The sequence below is a fragment of the Schistocerca serialis genome, chromosome 4 (genome assembly GCF_023864345.2).
Source record: "Schistocerca serialis cubense isolate TAMUIC-IGC-003099 chromosome 4, iqSchSeri2.2, whole genome shotgun sequence".
NCBI lineage: Eukaryota > Metazoa > Arthropoda > Insecta > Orthoptera > Acrididae > Schistocerca > Schistocerca serialis.
This window is the reverse complement of record NC_064641.1, coordinates 329509963-329529348: the sequence shown is the minus strand read 5'-3', so window position 1 is coordinate 329529348 and position 19386 is coordinate 329509963. Positions and strand designations below refer to the sequence as shown.

The following is a 19386-nucleotide window of genomic DNA, read 5'->3' as shown; positions in this document are numbered from 1 at the left end:
CACATGTTTGCTTCTGTTTTGCCATGATTTTTGAAGTGGTGTACACACTGTGAAATATTGCGATTTATTCATTGAAAGTCTTACATAATCATTCATACTCCGTACTCGTACTTACTTACTGAAAGTTATTCAAACTAAAGGCTGGTAAAGGTCATGTATGCATTTCTTTTATTTAATGATGGATAAGGTAACCAAAATGTATTTTACAAACCGTAATGAGTAGAAGATTTGGGTCAGATGGATTACACAGAGGTTGTGTGTGGACATTGCGTCTTCGGATTGTATGGGATGATGAATTGAAGTTTGCACTAGGATTTTATCTGTACTTGTTCGAGGAGACTGACTAGAGGAAAGAGTTGTTATGGAGGTGAAGTGATATTGGCGATAAGGTTTATATGTGTCGACTTATTGAAGAGTTATTATTGAGGTATTGAGATAGTGTGAAGTTGATTATTATTGGAGTTTTGGTGGACAAGAGGTAAGGTAAATGATATTGATTATAAGGTTTATATGTATCGACGTAAGAGGTATTATTCAAGTATTAAGATTATGTGATGCTGATGATTATTGGAGTTTTGGTGGATAAGAGGTAAAGTAAGTGAGGAGCATATTTTTTTGTTGGTTTATATGGAACAAGGAGGATGGAGATAGCAGACTAGAACACTCAAGTGGAAGGAAGATTGTCTACACACACTTTGTTAAATCAATAAGCAGTACATACTTTTTTTGGAGAGAGGAAGTATTTGCATATCTTGGCACACTGACAGTTGTTCAGAAACCGTACATTTTGATTTGGCTTGGCAAACATTGGTCTTGACATGATGACTATGACGTTGACTAACTATTATTGACTGTTGTACATTGCTGCCACTACTACTTGATACACATGTCGAACATCAAATCTTTCACAGAATTGCATTTACACAGTTAACACTAATCAATTACACAGTAGTACTTATTGTGGATGAAAGGTGAGTGAGTGTGTTTTGTGTGTTTTCCTTTCCTAATCCCAAATAATTGGTACCGCCCTATCTCCTAAATATTATTTTACTTGTTTGTTGTGGCTTGCACTGACACCCATAAATATTATAAGTTTACTGATATTTGTGTATTTGTAATATTTAATATGACAATTATCTGATATCATTTGTGTGTTTTTATGTTTAGTGTAAGAGCATTGATGATAATTTTGTAAAGCAATTGTGTGTGCATTCAAACGTTTTTTCGTACTTACACGTATTAACATTGGTGGGTGCCACTTGGAAATGTTTAATTTGTGCTAATGAACTCTAATTTAACTGTCTGATTAGTGATAGTGAATATTATGGACTGTTACCTGCACCTGTCAACATTACTGGATGCCACTGTTGGAACTGCTCAACCAATGATGAGATGTTACTTGTTGCTGTCTGCACCTGTCAACATTACTGGGTGTCACTAATGGAACTGCTTCTACTGAAATGATGTTACTTGTTGCTGTCTGCACCTGCTCAACATTGCTGGGTGCCACTGTTGGAAATGCTCAACCAGTGATGAGATGTCACTTGTTGCTGTCTGCACCTGTCAACATTACTGGGTGTCACTAATGGAACTGCTTCTACTGAAATGATGTCACTTGTTGCTGTCTGCACCTGTTCAACATTGCTAGGTGCCACTGATGGTACTGCTTCTACTGAAATGATATCTCTTGTTGCTGTCTGCACCTGTTCAACATTGCTGGGTGCCACTGATGGAATTGCTTCTACTGACATAATGTCACTTGTTGCTGTCTGCACCTGCTCAACATTGCTGGGTGCCACTGATAGAACTGCTTCTACTGACATAATGTCACTTGTTGGTGTTTGCACCTGCTCAACATTGCTGGGTGCCACTGATGGAACTGCTTCTACTGAAATAATGTCACTTGTTGGTGTCTGCACCTGCTCAACATTGCTGGGTGCCACTAATGGAACTTCTTCTACTGACATAATGTCACTTGTTGGTGTTTGCACCTGCTCAACATTGCTGGGTGCCACTGATGGAGCTGTTTAAATACTGCTGATGAAATATTATGAGACTGCTATTTGCACCTGTTGACCATTGCTGGGTGCTACTGTTGGAACTGTCAACTACTCTGAGAAGTGCTACCTGTTTATTGAACTATTGAAAGGATTTTATGTGAATATTTGTATAAACTGATTTTTTGTGTATTTACTGTTTATGAAATGTTATGAGACTCCTACCTGCACATATTCGTCATTGCTGGTGCCATTGATTGAATGATACTTGAGTAAACTATTATGTAAAATCACATGTATGAAAGCATTTGTATTCCTTACTGTATTTTATATATTAGGTTATTGAAGGGTCAGTGCAAAGCCAAAATTTATCTAGTTATGTGATATTTAATTATTAATATTATCTTTTATTTTTGTCTGTATTTTTTTTGACGAATTTGGTGGTATTTTCAAAAAATACTGGCAAAGATACCATCAAATTCTACCCTGTGGAGGAAGGGCATATGAAAGGTGGCTACACTGAGTCACAGCGCCAGAGATCGCGCCAAAGAGTTTTATTCCGCCGCCTCCACTGGCAGTGCTTGTTCAGAAGTTGTGGTGTTTAGTGCCTTGCTGAGAGGATGTTGATAGCTGTATTATTTGAGGCCATGTCGTGTGCAGTTGTTTTGATGGGCTAGACGGCAGATGTTGTTCGAATGGAGATGTTGTAATGATCAGAGTGTATTTTTAGTCAATATATATGAAGGTAAAAAAACATTTTTTTTTTTTAAATTTCCTAACTAACAATGTCTCTTGGTCACAGGTTCAGTCAACAAAGCATCTGGCTTGTGTTCATGTATTAGAGTGTAATTCTGGTTTCTACGTGCAATTATAGTATTTCTGTTTTTTTTAATTACTTCAGTGAATGGCGTTTAAAGCATCTTGTCGAAGTGAGGAAGAACCGTGCCAGATGTCTAGGTTGAATCACTCTTCCACACACAGAACAGTTACACTTGTGATTTGTTGTTTCGTAGCTTTTATAGTTTCTGGGAACTTAATTAATTAATTGTGGTAACGGAAATTTCATTTCATTCTTTGTTGTTATTCTATGCAGTCAGATTGCGCACTAATACTAGTCAGGGCCAACCGGTTACGAGACTTCGTAATCGGACAGTCAGCTATTAAAATTAAAATTATTTGCATTGTATTTAATTAAGCCCCCATGCACTGGTAGTGAAATTGTCGAGATGAAATTCGAGAGGTCATTGGGAGTGCCGGGTTGGGGTGAGTGAATGAGGTCCAGGAAAGATGATATTGTTAGAGTCTTGTAATAGGTAGGTAGGAGGGGAGAGATTTGGGCCGACAGTTATGTATAACAATTTGGGTGAAAGAATGATGAGTGGTTAATTTTCGTAGTTGCAGAATATGGAAGGCTAGTTAAGAAACACTCAGTTAGTCGAATTTAATTGGTTGGAAGAGTGTACCAGTGGAGTTTGAAGAGGAGGTTCACAAAAATTTTAATACATTGTTTTCTTTATTTCTTTAGTCCTGTACGCTTGTCAGTCTTGCGGAGGAATAATATTCCCGAAAAGCAGCATAATAGCAAAATCAGTAACCGTTGCTAACAATAGGGAATATTTTTACTCTAATGACTGACTGCTCAGACACTGCCATCAAAAATCTGGGTAGGGGTAACTGCTGACAAGCATGGACCTAGTGGGAATTGTTCTCGCGTTTATGGTTCTGAGCACTATGGGACTTAACATCTATGGGCATCAGTCCCCTAGAACTTAGAACTACTTAAACTTAACTAACCTAAGGACATCACACAACACCCAGCCATCACGAAGCAGAGAAAATCCCTGACCCCGCCGGGAATCGAAACCGTTCTCGCGTTTATGAAAGTAATGTTAACATTAGACTAATTATATTTCATATAATATATTAATTACGAAAACTGATGCCAGCATAGCACATCTTATCACCACTCATGTTATTTTATTAAAAAATGATTTTTATGGAAGTTCGTAGTCTATCAAATCGACATGGGTAAGAGCAACCTTTAATAGTCACCTTCAAATAATATTGATTGGAATGGACGCAAATTTCTGCGGTAACAGTGGCGCTTAGCGCTGTTTTGGATGCAAAAACTTTACAGTTAGAGTGGCTTTTGAGCTACAGAGCTCATGCATGAACAAAAAATTTGTAATGTCTTAGACATAGGAAAAGGGAGTACTTACGTACATCAAAAATTTAGAAAGAGGAATGAAGTGGGTATGATCTGAGGTGTATGTCAAAGCGTTAGTAGCTGACTTATTCAGGGGCCTTACTGAAGAATATAGTAAGGCTATCGGGTCGATAGCAAGAGGAATACTAGAACGTGAGTTCTGATATAGAATCATAACTAGTTTTGAGTTATCTGACAACCCAGGGTTAAAATCAGTGATCCAAAGGATTTATAGGAAGAAAAAGGGACAAAGCTGTTGGTCTGGGTTGGTGTTGTGACCAGGGACTGCGTTGTGTTTCTCTGCAATATTGAATTGTATACCATAGTATATCGTATCATATGGCTGAAGTGTTTAATTCTGTTTGTTGTATGGAGTGCAGATACTGGGAGCTGGGAGTGAGGAGAGTAGAAGATATGGACGTGTCAGGATTGGAATTATCCCTATTTTAAATTGCTCTGGGGGCAGCAGGCGAAAAAGTCAGTTTCATTTATGTTGTCAGGATGTGATTTGTTTCATTGGAGAGGGAGAAATCTTATAACATATGCTGAAATACGTTCCAGTATGTGATGGAACGTCACATAAATTGACATTTCGAGAAAAATTAAAAGAGTTTTTTGTGTGTTAAAAAATATGAAAGTCTACGTCCGTGTGTGCGATGAATATCAAATATTAAGAAGTGTTGTTTATTATCTGTAATGTTCGCAAACAGCGATGCGTTTAACAAATAGCCTTTTTGTACATATTATCTGTGTAACGTGATGAAGAAGAACAGAGATAATGTTTTTTTGGATTAGATTTTCTTTTCTTCTAGCTTGTTTTCCTCCAGTGGATGTCCGCCATTTTAGCAAGTCGGATATTTAATGTAAGTTATCAGAATATATGTCCAATTGTTATTAGAAAGTGTTAGTTATTGAAGTTGTGAGCACCTACCATAATAGCCACCATTAATTGTAATTAATAACTCTATTTCAGAACTTCGTGTTGCGGAAAGCTCTTTCCCTAGCAGTATTTTTTTCGGGCATTACGCTGACGATAATTTTTAGTTAGAAATTCAGTCTGTAATATTAAATATAAATGCGGGAGATTTCTCTGTTTTGATCTTTTAATAGTTTCAAAGCTAGTAAAGTAACGACAAATTCCATTCATTAATGTTTTCATACTGAATGAGTTCAGTGTGTTTAAGATTGCCCGTTTAACGGCAGATGAGATTCTTCTCAGTTTTTGCGTTGCAGGTAACAAACAGTAAATACAGAAAATTATTCCGTTTAATAAGCATAAAAAATATCTCATTTTCTTCGGGAAAGTTGCTACATAAATGACCAGTAGCCCCTAAGAATCACATTAATCATTACAGTTTGCGTAAAAGCACGGATATTTTCTCTCCATAATAGAAGGCGGTGAGTCGCGAGCTGTGTATTAAATATTATTTCGTGCTTGCTTCGGAATAGCCCATGTCCGTAAGTATGTTATCGTAGTATTGGGTTATTTCAGAGTCCCACGCTAGCCCAAATATTTAACAGTGTGAATAATATTGCAGATTCAGTATTTATTTTTTTGATTAATCACTGTAACTATAGAATTTAACAAAACTACCAATCCCGATTACCACGATAAGTAGTTACATATGTTTGTAGGTAGTATTGTACTGAGTTTGTAGCATGTATGTCACTAATTTGAATTCAGTTTTTTTGTCTATGTATCACTGTAGACTGTTTTAGATTTGGCTCATTGGAGAATTCTGTTCTTTTCAGCCAACTCTCAGCCAGAAATGGGACATAGGGATTGCGGATGGGATATTTTTTGGATAGAATATCCAGTTGCCTTACAACCTAAGGAAGCCATTAAAATCTTCCTTTGACCTGGGGGACTGAAGTCATTTTTTAATGTTTCAGGATAATATGACCTACACAAAAAAATGAACCCTAATGATTTTGTTTGTCTCTTCGTATGTGTAATAGAATCCAGTCATAATTGAATCCATTTATGCTACCAAGAAAAGGATTATACAGTAACTAAATTTTGGGAAACCACGATTAATAACTGGGACTAAACAGAATCCGAGAAATAAGTAAAAATAAACGGATAGTGTTAAGAAACACTATGAAAATTCTTTTAATATACATATTCAGCACTTATAATATTTATGGGGTATTTTTGAACGATGTGTTGAAAATGATCTTCTAACGTGACAGGAACACTTTGAGTCAATCAGAACTCGTTAAATTCTGATCTCACTCTTATTAAGAGATCAGTGGTATTTTTCTCGCTGGGAAAATCTTTCAAAGGGACTTCAGAGCTTTGCTCCCAGATTGTGTTATTGTCTGCTAATACTGACGATTGTGCCCAGCAGCCTTACTGACTTTTGGAGGTATTTTTTAACTACCCATAATTTCAAAAACGTTCTCTTGTAAGTTATAGAGATATCTTTAAAAATGTGGAGGACTATAATCAGATAAGGACACCCATTTTTCCACTTGTTGTGTCAGATAGCACAACCCACATTTCAAGTGTTGGTTTCTATTATGATATTGGTTACTTATGACAGTTCTGCGCGAAGTCCAGCAACAACTATGTCCTTCAAGGGAATAGGAAAAAAATTCCTCTCACCTTCGGCTGCCTTAAAGCTTTTCCCAGCAGTAACAAGGGTCCATTATTTACCTGGGTCTTTTCTTTATTGGATCCTTAAAGACACCTACCACGTTTACCATTAAATGATAGTACTTGAATATTTCCTCAATGTCCAGTATAGAGTATTATATGTTTGCTCTAAATTTTTGTTTGGAGTCAGTAGAGATTTCCTATGTTGATTCGTAATTGAACGAATTTCTTTACCTCCAAGTAAGTTTTGGCTGAAATCTCAATTTCCTTAACTAACTGTCCTGCACCTACAATAAAATTTCTAAAACTCCAAATCGCTCAACTATTGCTTGAAATATTATTCGGTATTTTCCAGTTCATTTATTACAATTAGAATGGAGACATTGATCTATTACATATCGAGCAACCTGACTCATTGACCAGACTAAGGTAGACTAAAGTTTTCCACGATTACCGTAATTCTTTTAAGGCGAATACCAGGATGGTTCCTTTGAAGGGGATCGAAAGATTTGCTACTTCATTCTTCCTCTATCCCCCTCTGAAGATGTCGTCATGCATGTGACGTTAAACTCTAGTTTGACTGGTCATGTTGACTTTGTAAAATGTCAAATGGCGACGACAAACTTGAAAGAGGAGTTTTTTGTAAGCAGTCCATGGGCTACTGCCCTTGTTATCATAGGACACGAATTTCGAAGAACATTTCTTTTGTGATCTAATACACATCTGAAAAACTTTTTCTAGGAGAAGTATGAAAATTGTTACATTTAGTCAAAGACTATTACTTAAAGGTTTTACTATTGGTGGTTGTACATGACTCTAGAGGCTATCGTGGTGCCGTGAATAATCTGATGGAGGATACTGAGATACTGAACAACACAAAATAAGAAAGAGATCACTTCCACACACTAGGAAGCGGACCAATTCTTCTCATGATTCAACGTGGAAGAAACATAAAATTCACAGGGGTTTACATAAACAATTCCCAAATTTATTATGAATACTTTCCTTCGGTGTCATGTTGTTCCGATGATCATATCTTGTCTACGTAAATTTTCAAGTAACATTTCCTGCAGCTGATTAATTACGACGTATCCACGGAGGGTCCAACAGTTTATCTGACAATATAAACAATTTTAGTGATCACGGTAATTTGCTCTATATGTCTGACATCGGGTGTACAATCAGGAATAATTGATAAATACATCACTTTTAGATTATTTTTAACAGACTTGCGTAAGACTTTAACTTTTCCCATACTGTGTGTATCTGTTCCGTGTAAACGTGCTCAGTGTCTGTAATTTATGCGAGTAAAATGTTATTGCTGTCTAAAATACGCCTGGATTCGTTCCTATTTTCTTCTTTTTATTCTCTTTAGTTCGTAAATTCAGTAGATTAGCATCGAACTGCCGTAGTTTAATCAATTTTAGGAGACTTAGTTCGGTCTTCATTTAAATGATTGTATCATGACTCGACTTAAAACCCTTCTCAGATTTCTACGTTGCGGGAGACGGATAGTGACTATACTTCTTTCCCACAATTACAAGCGGAACTGGCCACTGTTCGGAAGCAGCTAGAAATGCTAATCGAGAGGTTTCAGGCAGTTTGACCACGACTTCAGTCACGTTGTGGTACCTGAAGAGCTTTGGTTCCACTGGCATCCACTAAGAAACTTGAGATATCTGAACTTTCAGTTGTGCACAAATTGGATGGTTCCTCCTCACCAGAGGGGCAGCTGTGAGTTGACAAATATCAGAGCGGAAGACAAATTTGGGCACAAGTGGTAAGGCAGTTTCCATATACCTTAGCAACAGATACGAGAGCTATCTTTTGTTGAAGGCACATCTGAACCAGCTCGTTGGGCCTGTGACATGGACGTTCAGAGCCATCGAATGCTCTTATTATGTGATGACAAAGCACTGTGTGCGTGGTAATCTAGTTAGTTCATACGTAGGCTGTGGCTACTTTGAAACAGGAGCATTTCTTTCTTTTTTTGTGACGTTGAGGGAAAGCAACTAGTACCGAACATAAATATTGAGATTTTCTAAGTTTTTTCTAAAGTACGTATCTCCCATGTCACAAATATTGTGATGTACCGGGCAGCCTCGTTATCTCCCACACAAGAGTCGTCCTTGTTTAAAGTCGTTGATCATGTGCGACCAGCCAGTCTGAGCATGATCGCTAAAGCTGTTTTCCGTGTTTGAGTAGACAAACTGTTCCTCATTTCCGAGTATGCAAGATAAAAAGGGAGATTGTGCCGAACTCGAGGTAACCTATTATTCTTGAACGTATGTAGGCGAGGGCGTAAGTCTCCCACTCCAGTAGGGGCGGCCTCTCCCAAAGAGGGCAGCGTCCTGCAGCGACTCTGGCAACTTCTCCAGCGCAGTTTCCGGCAAGAAGGACACTGAGAATGCTCCCAGCAGGTTCATCGCCGACAAAATGGCGAATGGGACCCTACGGTCCACGGAGCCTCCCTGTAACAGAAGCAGAATGAACTGAGACACAAGAAGATGTCAGAGTAAAAGAACGGAAATGAATAAAGAAGAACAAAATTTGGAGAGGAGTGTGAGAAAATAAGACAACCGAAATATTAGAACAATATTACCGTTTAGGTTATTATTCGTACCTGGTAGTTTTAAACTACTTAACTGTTGCATCAGACCTGTCAACAATATTGTTACTTGTAAGTTGTATACTGAAGTGTTCTTGATGGTTACTTATCCATGTTTCCAATAACTACCAGAAAATTTAAGAAATTTATTGTTGTTGTTGTTGTTGTGGTCATCAGTCCAGAGACTGGTTTGATGCAGCTCTCCATGCTACTCTATCCTGTGCAAGCTTCTTCATCTCCCAGTACCTACTGCAACCCACATCCTTTTAAATCTGCTTAGTGTATTCATCTCTTGGTCTTTCTCTACTATTTTTACCCTCCACGCTACCCTCCAATACTAAATTGGTGATCCTTGATGCCTCAGAACATGTCCTACCAACCGATCCCTTCTTCTAGTCAAGTTGTGCCACGAATTTCTCTTCTCCCCAATTATATTCAATACCTCCTCATCAGTAATGTGATCTAACCATCTAATCTTCAGCATTCTTCTGTGACACCACATTTCGAAAGCTTCTATTCTCTTCTTGTCCAGACTATTTATCGTCCATGTTTCACTTCCATACATGGCTACACTCCATAGAAATACTTTCAGAAACGATATCCTGACACTTAAATCTACACTCGACGTTAACAAATCTCTCATCTTCAGAAACGCTTTCCTTGCCATTGTCAGTCTACATTTTATATCCTCTTTACTTCGACCATCATCAGTTATTTTGCTCTCCAAATAGCAAAAATCCTTTACTACTTTGTGTCTCATTTCCTAATCTAATTCCCTCGGCATCACCCGATTTAATTCGACTACATTCCATTATCCTCGTTTTGCTTTTGTTGATGTTCATCTTATATCTTCCTTTCAAGACACTGTCCATTCCATTCAACTGCTCTTCCAGGTCCTTTGCTGTCTCTGACAGAATTACAATATCATTGGCGAACCTTAAAGTTTTTATTTCTTCTGGGTGGATTTTAATTCCTACTCCAAATTTTTCTTTTGTTTCCTTTACTGCTTGCTCAATATCAATATCAGACTGAATAACATCGGGGATAGGTTACAACCCTGTCTCACTCCCTTCCCAACCACTGCTTCCCTTTCATGCCCATCGACTCTTATAACTACCATCTGGTTTCTGTACAAATTGTAAATAGTCTTTCGTTCCCCGTATTTGACCCCTCATCTTCAGAATTTGAAAGAGAGTATTCCAGTCAACATTGTCAAAAGCTTTCCCTAAGTCTACAAATGCTAGAAACGTAGACTTGCCTTTCCTTAATCTATCCTCTAAGATGGGTCGTAGGGTCAGTATTGCCTCACATGTTCCAACATTTTAAAGAAATCCAAACTGATCTTCCCCCAGGAAGGCTTTTACCAGTTTTTCCATTTGTCTGTAAGGAATTCGTGTTAGTATTTTGCAGCCATGACTTATTAAACTGATAGTTTGGTAATTTTCACATCTGTCAACACCTGCTTTCTTTGGGATAGGAATTATTGTACTCTTCTTGAAATCTGAGGGTATTTCCACTGTCTCAAACATCTAGCTCACCAGATGGAAGAGTTTTGTCAGGGCTGGCTCTCCCAAGGCTATCAGTAGTTCTAATAGAATGTTGTCTACTCCCAGGGCCTTGTTTCAACTCAGGTCTTTCAGTGCTCTGTCAAACACTTCACGCAGTGTCATATCTCCCATTTCATCTGCATCTACATTCTCTTCCATTTCCATAATATTGTCCTCAAGTACATCGCCCTTGTATAGGCCCTCTATATACTCCTTCCACCTTTCTGCTTTCCCTTCTTTGCTTAGAACTGGGTTTCCATAGGAGCTCTTGATATTCATACAAGTAGCTTTCTTTTCTCCAAAGGTCTCTTTAATTTTCCTGTAGGCAGTATCTACCTTACCCCTAGTGAGATAAGCCCCTACATCCTTACATTTGTCCTCCAGCCATCCCTGCTGAGCCATTTTGCACTTCTTGTGGATCTCACTTTTGAGACATTTGTATTCCTTTTTGTCTGTTTCATTTACTGGATTTTATATTTTGTCGTTTCATCAATTAAATTCAAAATATCTTATGTTACCCAATGATTTCTACTAGCCCTCGTCTTTTGACCTACTTAATCCTCTGCTGCCTTCACTGTTTCATCTCTTAAAGCTACCCATTCATGTTCTATTGTATATCTTGCCCCAATTCTCGTCAATCGTTGCCTAAGCTCTCTCTGAAACTCCCTACAACCTCTGATTCTGTCAGTTTATCCAGGTCCCATCTCCTTAATTTCCCACTTTTTTGCAGTTTCTTCAGTTTTAATCTGCAGTTCATGACCAATAAATTGTGGTCAGAGTCCACATCTGCCCCTGGAAATGTCTTACAGTTTAAAAGCTGGTTTCTGAATCTCTGTCTTACCATTACATAATCTATCTGAAACCTTGTAATATCTCCAGGCCTCTTCCATGTATACAACTTTCTAGCATGATTCTTGAACCAAGTGTTAGCTATGATTAAGTTACACTCTGAGTAAAATTCTACCAGACGGCTTCCTCTTCCATTCCTTACCCCCATTCCATATTCGCCTACTACGTTTCCGTCTCTTCCTTTTCCTACTACCGAATTCCAGTCACCCATGACTCTTAAATTTTCATCTCTCTTCACTGCCGGCCGGAGTGGCCGTGCGGTTCTAGGCGCTACAGTCTGGAGCCTAGCGACCGCTACGGTCGCAGGTTCGAATCCTGCCTCGGGCATGGATGTATGTGATGTCCTTAGATTAGTTAGGTTTAATTAGTTCTAAGTTCTAGGCGATTGATGACCTCAGAAGTTAAGTCGCATAGTGCTCAGAACTATTTGAACCATTTCTCTCTTCACTATCTGAATAATTTCTTTTATATCATTATACATTTCATCAGTCTCTTCTTCATCTGCGTGGCTAGTTGGCATATAAACTTGTACTACTGTGGTAGGCATGGGCTTCGTATCTGCCTTGGCTACAATAATGCGTTCACTATGCTGTTTGTAGTAGCTTACCCGCATTCCTATTTATTTTATTCATTATTAAGCCTACTCCTGCATTACCCCTATTAGATTTTTTATTTATGACCCTGTATTCATCTGATCGGAAGTCTTCTTCCTCTTGCCACCGAACTTCACTAATTCCCACTATATCCAACTTTAACCTATTCATTTCCCTTTCTAAATTTGCTAACCTACTTGAGCGATTAAGGGATCTGACAATCCACACACCGATCCATAGAACGACAGTTTTCTTTCTCCTGATAACGACGTCCTCCTGTGTGGTCCCCACCCAGAGATCCGAATGGGGGACTATTTTGCCTCCAGAATATTTTACTCAAGAGGACGCCATCATCATTTAACTATACAGTAAAGCTGCATGCCCTCTGGAAAAATTTTGGCTGTAGTTTCCCCTTGCTTTCAGCCACTCGCAGTACCAGCACAGCAAGGCTGTTTTGGTTAGTGTTACAAGGCCAGATGAGTCAATTATCCAAACTGTTGCTCCTACAAGTACTGAAAAGGCTGCTGCCCTCTTCAGGAACCATACGTTTGTGTGGCCTCTCAACAGATGCCCTTCCATTGCGGTTGCATCTACGGTACAGCTATATTCGTGAGACACGAAAGCCTCCCCACCAACAGCAAGTTCCATGGGTCATGGGTGGAGACCTCTCTGCGAGACACCACCTTGATGAAGCAATGTCCGTGCGATTGGAGAGGCTTGCGTATCCGCAGGAAGCTGAGGGTTATGCCGAAGGCAGATGACCTACTGCTGGAAAGGCCCCAGTTGATGGATCAGACTAAGAGTGTCCCACATCATCCCATCTTCCCTATCCACTCCTAGTCCTACTCTATTCCCTGACCCAACCCAAGGTGTGATGCGATTCGTGCTGAGGGGTACGTGGCATATAGGAAGATGTGGCGCAAATGGAGCCTCAAGGATACTGGGCGACCTCCCTGAGTAATTAGCCTTACAACGCATGGGGTATTCGTGGCGTGGACCTTTTATATCCCCAAATCTCGTAGGACCAACATGGACATGACTACAGAAAAAGAAACTGGGGGGCAAATTGAGACCTCAGATACCCAGACATCAGGGACTGAACCGATAGAAGGCATTCCCACTACTGAATGAGGGTCTAGATCTGAGCCGGAAGTGGGAACTGTAACCAAGAAGCTAGACCAGATTAAGATCAAAGGCTTGTCTGGGGCCCAACGGAGGAAGCTATTCAGGGAGCAGGGGGAAAAGGAAGGTTGGAGGGGACACGCAGACGCACACAACGGCAGAGACAGGTAGTAAGCCGATAAAGGAGGAGTCAAAGACTCCCTCCTCGCTGGAAAAGCGAGTCAAGAAAAAACCAAGGCAAGAAATAAGGAAACAGACCAACAGTACTGCAGTCTCGGTTTTTAGGATGGCAGTTATACAGGAAGGTTATCCGCTGGTGGGTATTACCTCGCAGCAGGAGGAACTGGTACAGATGGCCCTCTTCGAAAAGATTTAGGGGGGGGCGGGACGATGGCCCAGGTCCCAACTTCAGGAGGGTCTATTTAGATCATGGTGCACTCATTTTTGTCTGTGAGGGGGTGCACAAAGTAGAATGACTCAAGAACAAGGTGCCCGTGATATCCCCATGGGAAGATGCGAAGCTGCTGGTCAAGATGGCAGCAGAGCTTCTTTAGACCGCAAAGATATCATTATGGGTACTCTAGATCCTTAAGGAAGTCTCTCCCAAGACTCTGTTCGGAAAAATAGGGGCCCAGAACCCAAAAGTCCCGACAGAAGACTGGGGAGTGATTAACCAGAAGGTTTCTCTGGAAGGACGAACCCTGGTAGTGGAAGTTGGTGAGAGGTCCCTCAAGGCGATGCGGGAGCAGGACCTGAAACTGTTTTTAGGTTTCTCGCAGGTTACCATGAGGGTTCTCAAAGACCTCAAAGATAGCAGTAAGACGGAGCCTGGAGGTGATGCAGATTAATCTGCAACACAGTAAAGGGGCCTCTGCTGTCCTGAGCTGCTGCCTGGGGAGACAGGAAGTGGACGTGGCCCTGATACATGAAACCTCTTTTTACAAAGGGAGTGTATCAGGCCTCGGAGGCACTGGAGGTAAGCTGATCTATGCTAGGAATCTAAGAAACTCCAAAACATGCATCTATGTTAGAAATGGTATTTCTTTCATGCCAATGATGGATTTCTGCTCTAGGGACTTAGTGACCATCAAAATGCAGCAATGTGAGGAAGGTATCACGGGGGAAATTATCTAGGCCTCAGCATACCTTCCTTACGAAGACAGTTCTCCCCATCCCTTGGAGGTGAGGTGACTGGTAGAGACTTGTCATCAGCAAGGTGACCAACTGCTGGTAGGGTGCGACGCCAATGTCCACAACCTAGTGTGGGGCAGTAAGGACACCAACAGTAGAGGTGACTACCTTCTTGAATTCCTCTTAGCTAACAACTTAGAGGTCCTGAATAGGGGCAATGGACCTACATTCAGGAATTGCAGAAGGGAAGAAGTAATTGACGTAACATTTGGTTCCATGACCTTGGGTAGCTATGTCAAACAATGGCACGTGGTGTTGGAGTCATCGTCATCGGACCTCATGTACATTAAATTCAAGGTTGAAGTGGGAATCAGACAGACCATGACTTACAGAAATCCCAGGAAAACAGACTGGGAGACATATAGGAGGGACCTTTACTTAGGCTTATCGGAAATTAAAACCACAATAAGGAAGCCAGTAGAATCTGAGGAAGTAGCAGAGGCTGTTACGTCTACCATAGTGACCTCATATCAGGACAACTGCACAATCATCAGGAAGTGTACAAATAGGAGTGTTCCTTGGTGGAATAACAAACTGGAAACGCAAAAGAAACCAGGTACGGAGATTGTTTAATATTGCGAGATGTAAAGGACAATGGGCTAAATATTGTGAGGCCCTTGTCAGTTACAATCTTGCAATGAGACAAGCAAAGGAGGCATCCTGGAAGGCATTCTGTGAGGAAGTGGAAGGCATGGCTGCACAATCCAGACTTAACAAGATTCTCATTAGAGTACCAACTAATCCAGGAAGTACGTTGAGGAAGGAGGATGGGGAATATACCAAGACAGCACATGAGACTCTGAAATGGCTCCTCAAAACTCGCTTTCCTCAATATGCTCTGCCGGATAACACAGACCAATATGTGACCACAGAGAGACAACGGTTCTCAGACACTCGAAGAGAGGACTGGGAATCGGCCATGGAGTGTGTGAACTTCAACAAAATCCAGTGGGTGATGGGAACATTCCAGCCGTTCAAGTCACCTGACCCATATGGAATTTTTCCAGCTCTCCTGCAACAGGTAGGAGGATAGCTTATGCGAATCCTATGCAGGCTATTTAGGGTTAGCTTAGCGGTAGGAATCATTCCCAATGTTTGGAGGGCAGTGAAGGTTGTCTTCATTCCAAAGCCAGGGAGAGCTGATCATACCAAGGCGAAGAATACGAGACCAATCAGTCTGTCCTCCTTCATTCTCAAAACATTGGAAAAACTGGTTAATGTATACGTTGGGGAGAGGAGGCTAAGTAGGGTCACTCTACACCTGAACCAACACGCATACCAACCAGGTAAATCATGTGAGACAGCTCTCCACCAACTCGTCGGAAAGGTGGAAAAAGCACTTCACTTCCAAGAAATAGCCCTCTGCAACTTCCTCGATATCGAGGGGGCCTTTAGTAACACGACCTTCGATTCCATGGTAAGGGCATCAGAGGTGCATGACCTGGGGACCGCTATATGTAGGTGGACCAGAGCCATGCATAGTGGAAGGAAGGTAGAGGCTAGCATGATGAATGAAAAGATGGTAACTAAGACCACTAGAGGCTGCCAAAAAGGAGGAGCTTTGTCTCCTCTATTGTGGAATGTAGTGGTGAACGGACTCATTGACGAACTAAATTCCAGACAATGGGTCTGCCAAGGACATGCAGATGATCTTGTCATAGTAATACTTGGCAAATTCACTGACACAGTGAGGAATATGGCACAAGGAGGGTTGGACATTATGCAAAAATGATGCATTAAACAGGATCTGAGAGTTAATCCTAAGAAGACTGTTGTGGTGCCATTTACGAAGAGAGGTATTCAGCATGCAAGTCGGAATCTAAAGCTCTTCAGTGAAACTCTACCTGTGAAGGGTATAGTGAAATATCTAGGGGTAACCTTGGATGAGAAGCTAACATGGACCCCTCCTATTAAGAGAATCTGCTCCAAGGCAAAAAGCACTTTAGTGAGTACTAGGAGGGCTTGTGGCAAAAACTGGGGCCTAAGCCCCAGGGGTATGCGCTGGATATACACCACAGTGGTTAGATCTAGGATCTCCTATGGGGCCGTAGTATGGTGGAAGAAAATAGAACAGCGGGTTGCTGCTAAAGCGCTTGCTAAGGTGCAGAGATTGGCCTGCTTAGTCATAACGGGTGGAATTAGCAGCACACCAACCGCTGGAATGGAAGCCATGCTGGATATGCCTCCACCTTTGGGTTAAGATGGAGGCAGCAGCTGGGGCATACAGACTTAAAACTTGCCAAAACTGGGTCTCATTCGGAGATCCAGAATCACACACTAACATTGTGAGGTAAATATAGGTATGGCTGGGAAAATGCCCATCGACTATATAATAACTCCCAACTGCTTCGACAAGCCTCCAGTGGGACCAGAAACTCGAAGGGCTGGACACCACGCGACCTGGCGTGTGGCAGCTGGCCCGACACTTCACCAGGGAGAAACTGTTCACCCCCACGTTACAAGGACCCGACGGACCAGCATATTCTGCGGAAGAAAAAGCGGAACTGATGGCCCTCACACTCGCAGCGTCATTCACACCGAACCTGGATCCCTCAGACCCAGCGTTGACACTTGCTACCGACCAGGAGGTCACACGCATCCTGGCTCAACCAGCGCGCAACATCATCCGACAAGCTAGTACAACCGAAGTCAAATGGGCCATCATGCATACCACCGCTATTAAAGCTCCTGGTCTCGATGGCATTCAAAACTGTGTCCTCCAGGAGTTCACGGACAAAGCTGTAGACTACCTAACACACATCACGAATGCCATACTCAAGCACCAACGCTTCCCCGCCTTTTGGAAGACGGCCGAGGTCCTGATGTTCAGGAAGCCGGGGAAAGACCACTCCCTCCCACAAAATTACCGACCCATCAGTCTGCTGAGCGCGCTCAGCGAGATCGTTGAGAAGGTAATATTAAAACGACTCACCAACAAAACGACTGGGGCGGTGTTCCTGAACATCTAAAAGGCTTTCGATCGTCTATGGCACAGCGGCCTAATACGCAAACTCAGCGACGCAGGGTTCCCCGACGGACTCGTACGTCTCATACACTCATATCTCACGGACAGTAGTTTCAACACCGACGTGCAGGGCAAACAATCGACACGACATGGTATCCAGGCGGGAGTACCCCAAGGAAGCATCCCAGGGCCCTTACTGTTTAACCTGTACATTAACGACCTCCCAGCTACACATAAGACGACGGTGGCAATCTACGCGGATAACACCGCCATCCTTGCGCAGGATTGGAAACCGTCTAACATTAATTCACGACCACAGATTGCACTCAGGACGGCGGAGCCTTGGCGGGTGAAATGGCGTGTTAGAGTAAACGTCGACAAGTGCGAGGCCATTCTGTTCACTAGAAGACCGAAGCAACTGCGCAAACATCAGCACTGCAACCCAATAACACTGCACACACGCCCAATACGTTTCCGCGAGAAGGTCAAATACTTCGTTGTCTGGCTGGACAGGAAACTACTCTGGGGGGACCACATTCAACACGTGACCAACAAAGCAAACGCGAGGCTCAAACAACTCTACCCTATGCTTAACAGGCGTAGCACACTGAATAGGAGGGTGTCTAGGTCCATGTACATGACACTTATTCGACCCCTGATGACGTACGCAGCCCCTGTCTGGGGATACGCTACGCCCACTCGCCTGCGTGATCTGCAGCTCATACAGAACAAAGTACTCAAACTCATAAGCAACGCTCCGCGCTACACACGCATCGCAGACCTTCACCGGGAATACCGGCTAGATACCATCTTGCAGGTAATCCAAAAACTCTCCACACGACTGTAAAATAACACGAGACACTCGCTCAACCCGTTTATCCTTTCTCTGGGTAACTACGACCACAACCATAGATGGAAGCATAACAGACCAAAGACACTACTGGCTAGGAACTAAACATCTATGATCCATAGCACGCTAACACGACAGTACTGGCGAGCCCCTGCAACACAGCTACTACTGGTAACCCCAGATGTTCGACCAACCGAAAAACCACACACACCCCCTACACTGTCTGTGAACCGATCTATGACCGATCACCCACTAATGTACAATGACCTTGAACTGTTGCAGGGACGCAGCAGCTGCAGCAAGCCCCGCAACGAGCTCCAGCAACGACAAAGGTAACAATGCACGATACCACGCACTAACATAACCACACCTTGCATGCACTGGCGCAAATAGCAAGCCGCTACTACCCTTACTACCCGTCCTACTGTCGCAGAGGTTTTTTTCCCTTGGCGCTTGCCTTGGCACTTTTTTTCCTCTGCCCTTACAACCGCTATCCTTCGATCGCTTTCGTCCACTTTCTATCTCCTGATGGACCACGTTAATGAGTAATTTTACCCAGACGCATAGATAACATCACAGCCCGCATCCTGTGACTCCTGATTCAAAAACTAACATGTTATATGGAGGTGACAGTAGAACTTTTGGTTTGGTCACCACGTTGGTGTGGGCGTAGAGGGGCCCCTCCTTCGACAAACCTTACAACATAATAATTGGAATTAGGGAGCAGTGGAAGAAAACAGTTCGACACCGTTTGGGGGACATCGTTTGGTTCACCGATGAGTCGAAAACAGATCAAGGCATTGGGGCAGGGTTGTACGGGGTTCAGCCAAGACTGGAGAGCAGCATCTCTCTAGGGAAA

The 19386-nt window shown here is 42.0% G+C and overlaps 2 protein-coding genes across 4 annotated transcripts in view; both read right to left on the bottom strand.

Annotated features, from left to right (window-relative positions):
* Positions 1-1194: 1194 nt before the first annotated feature.
* LOC126475153 (uncharacterized) lies at positions 1195-2246 on the bottom strand. 3 transcript variants are annotated; one of them, XM_050102772.1, is made up of 3 exons: positions 1848-2246; positions 1704-1775; positions 1195-1631 (listed from the first exon to the last, which is right to left on the bottom strand). In XM_050102772.1, the coding sequence occupies exons 1-3, from the start codon at positions 1965-1967 to the stop codon at positions 1491-1493; spliced, it is 333 nt and encodes a 110-aa protein (XP_049958729.1). In that variant the 5' UTR covers positions 1968-2246; the 3' UTR covers positions 1195-1490. The 3 variants fall into 3 exon arrangements, with proteins under 3 accessions (XP_049958729.1, XP_049958728.1, XP_049958727.1); XM_050102771.1 differs by having other exon boundaries at positions 1704-2246; XM_050102770.1 differs by having other exon boundaries at positions 1195-1775.
* Positions 2247-5551: 3305 nt separating this feature from the next.
* LOC126473781 (solute carrier family 22 member 7-like) overlaps positions 5552-19386 on the bottom strand; it is a 162750-nt gene continuing 148915 nt past the window's right edge. Inside the window, exon 8 of the mRNA XM_050101048.1 lies at positions 5552-9273. Coding sequence (XP_049957005.1) covers positions 9076-9273 — 198 coding nt within the window. The 3' untranslated portion in view covers positions 5552-9075. The remainder of the gene's footprint in view (positions 9274-19386) is intronic.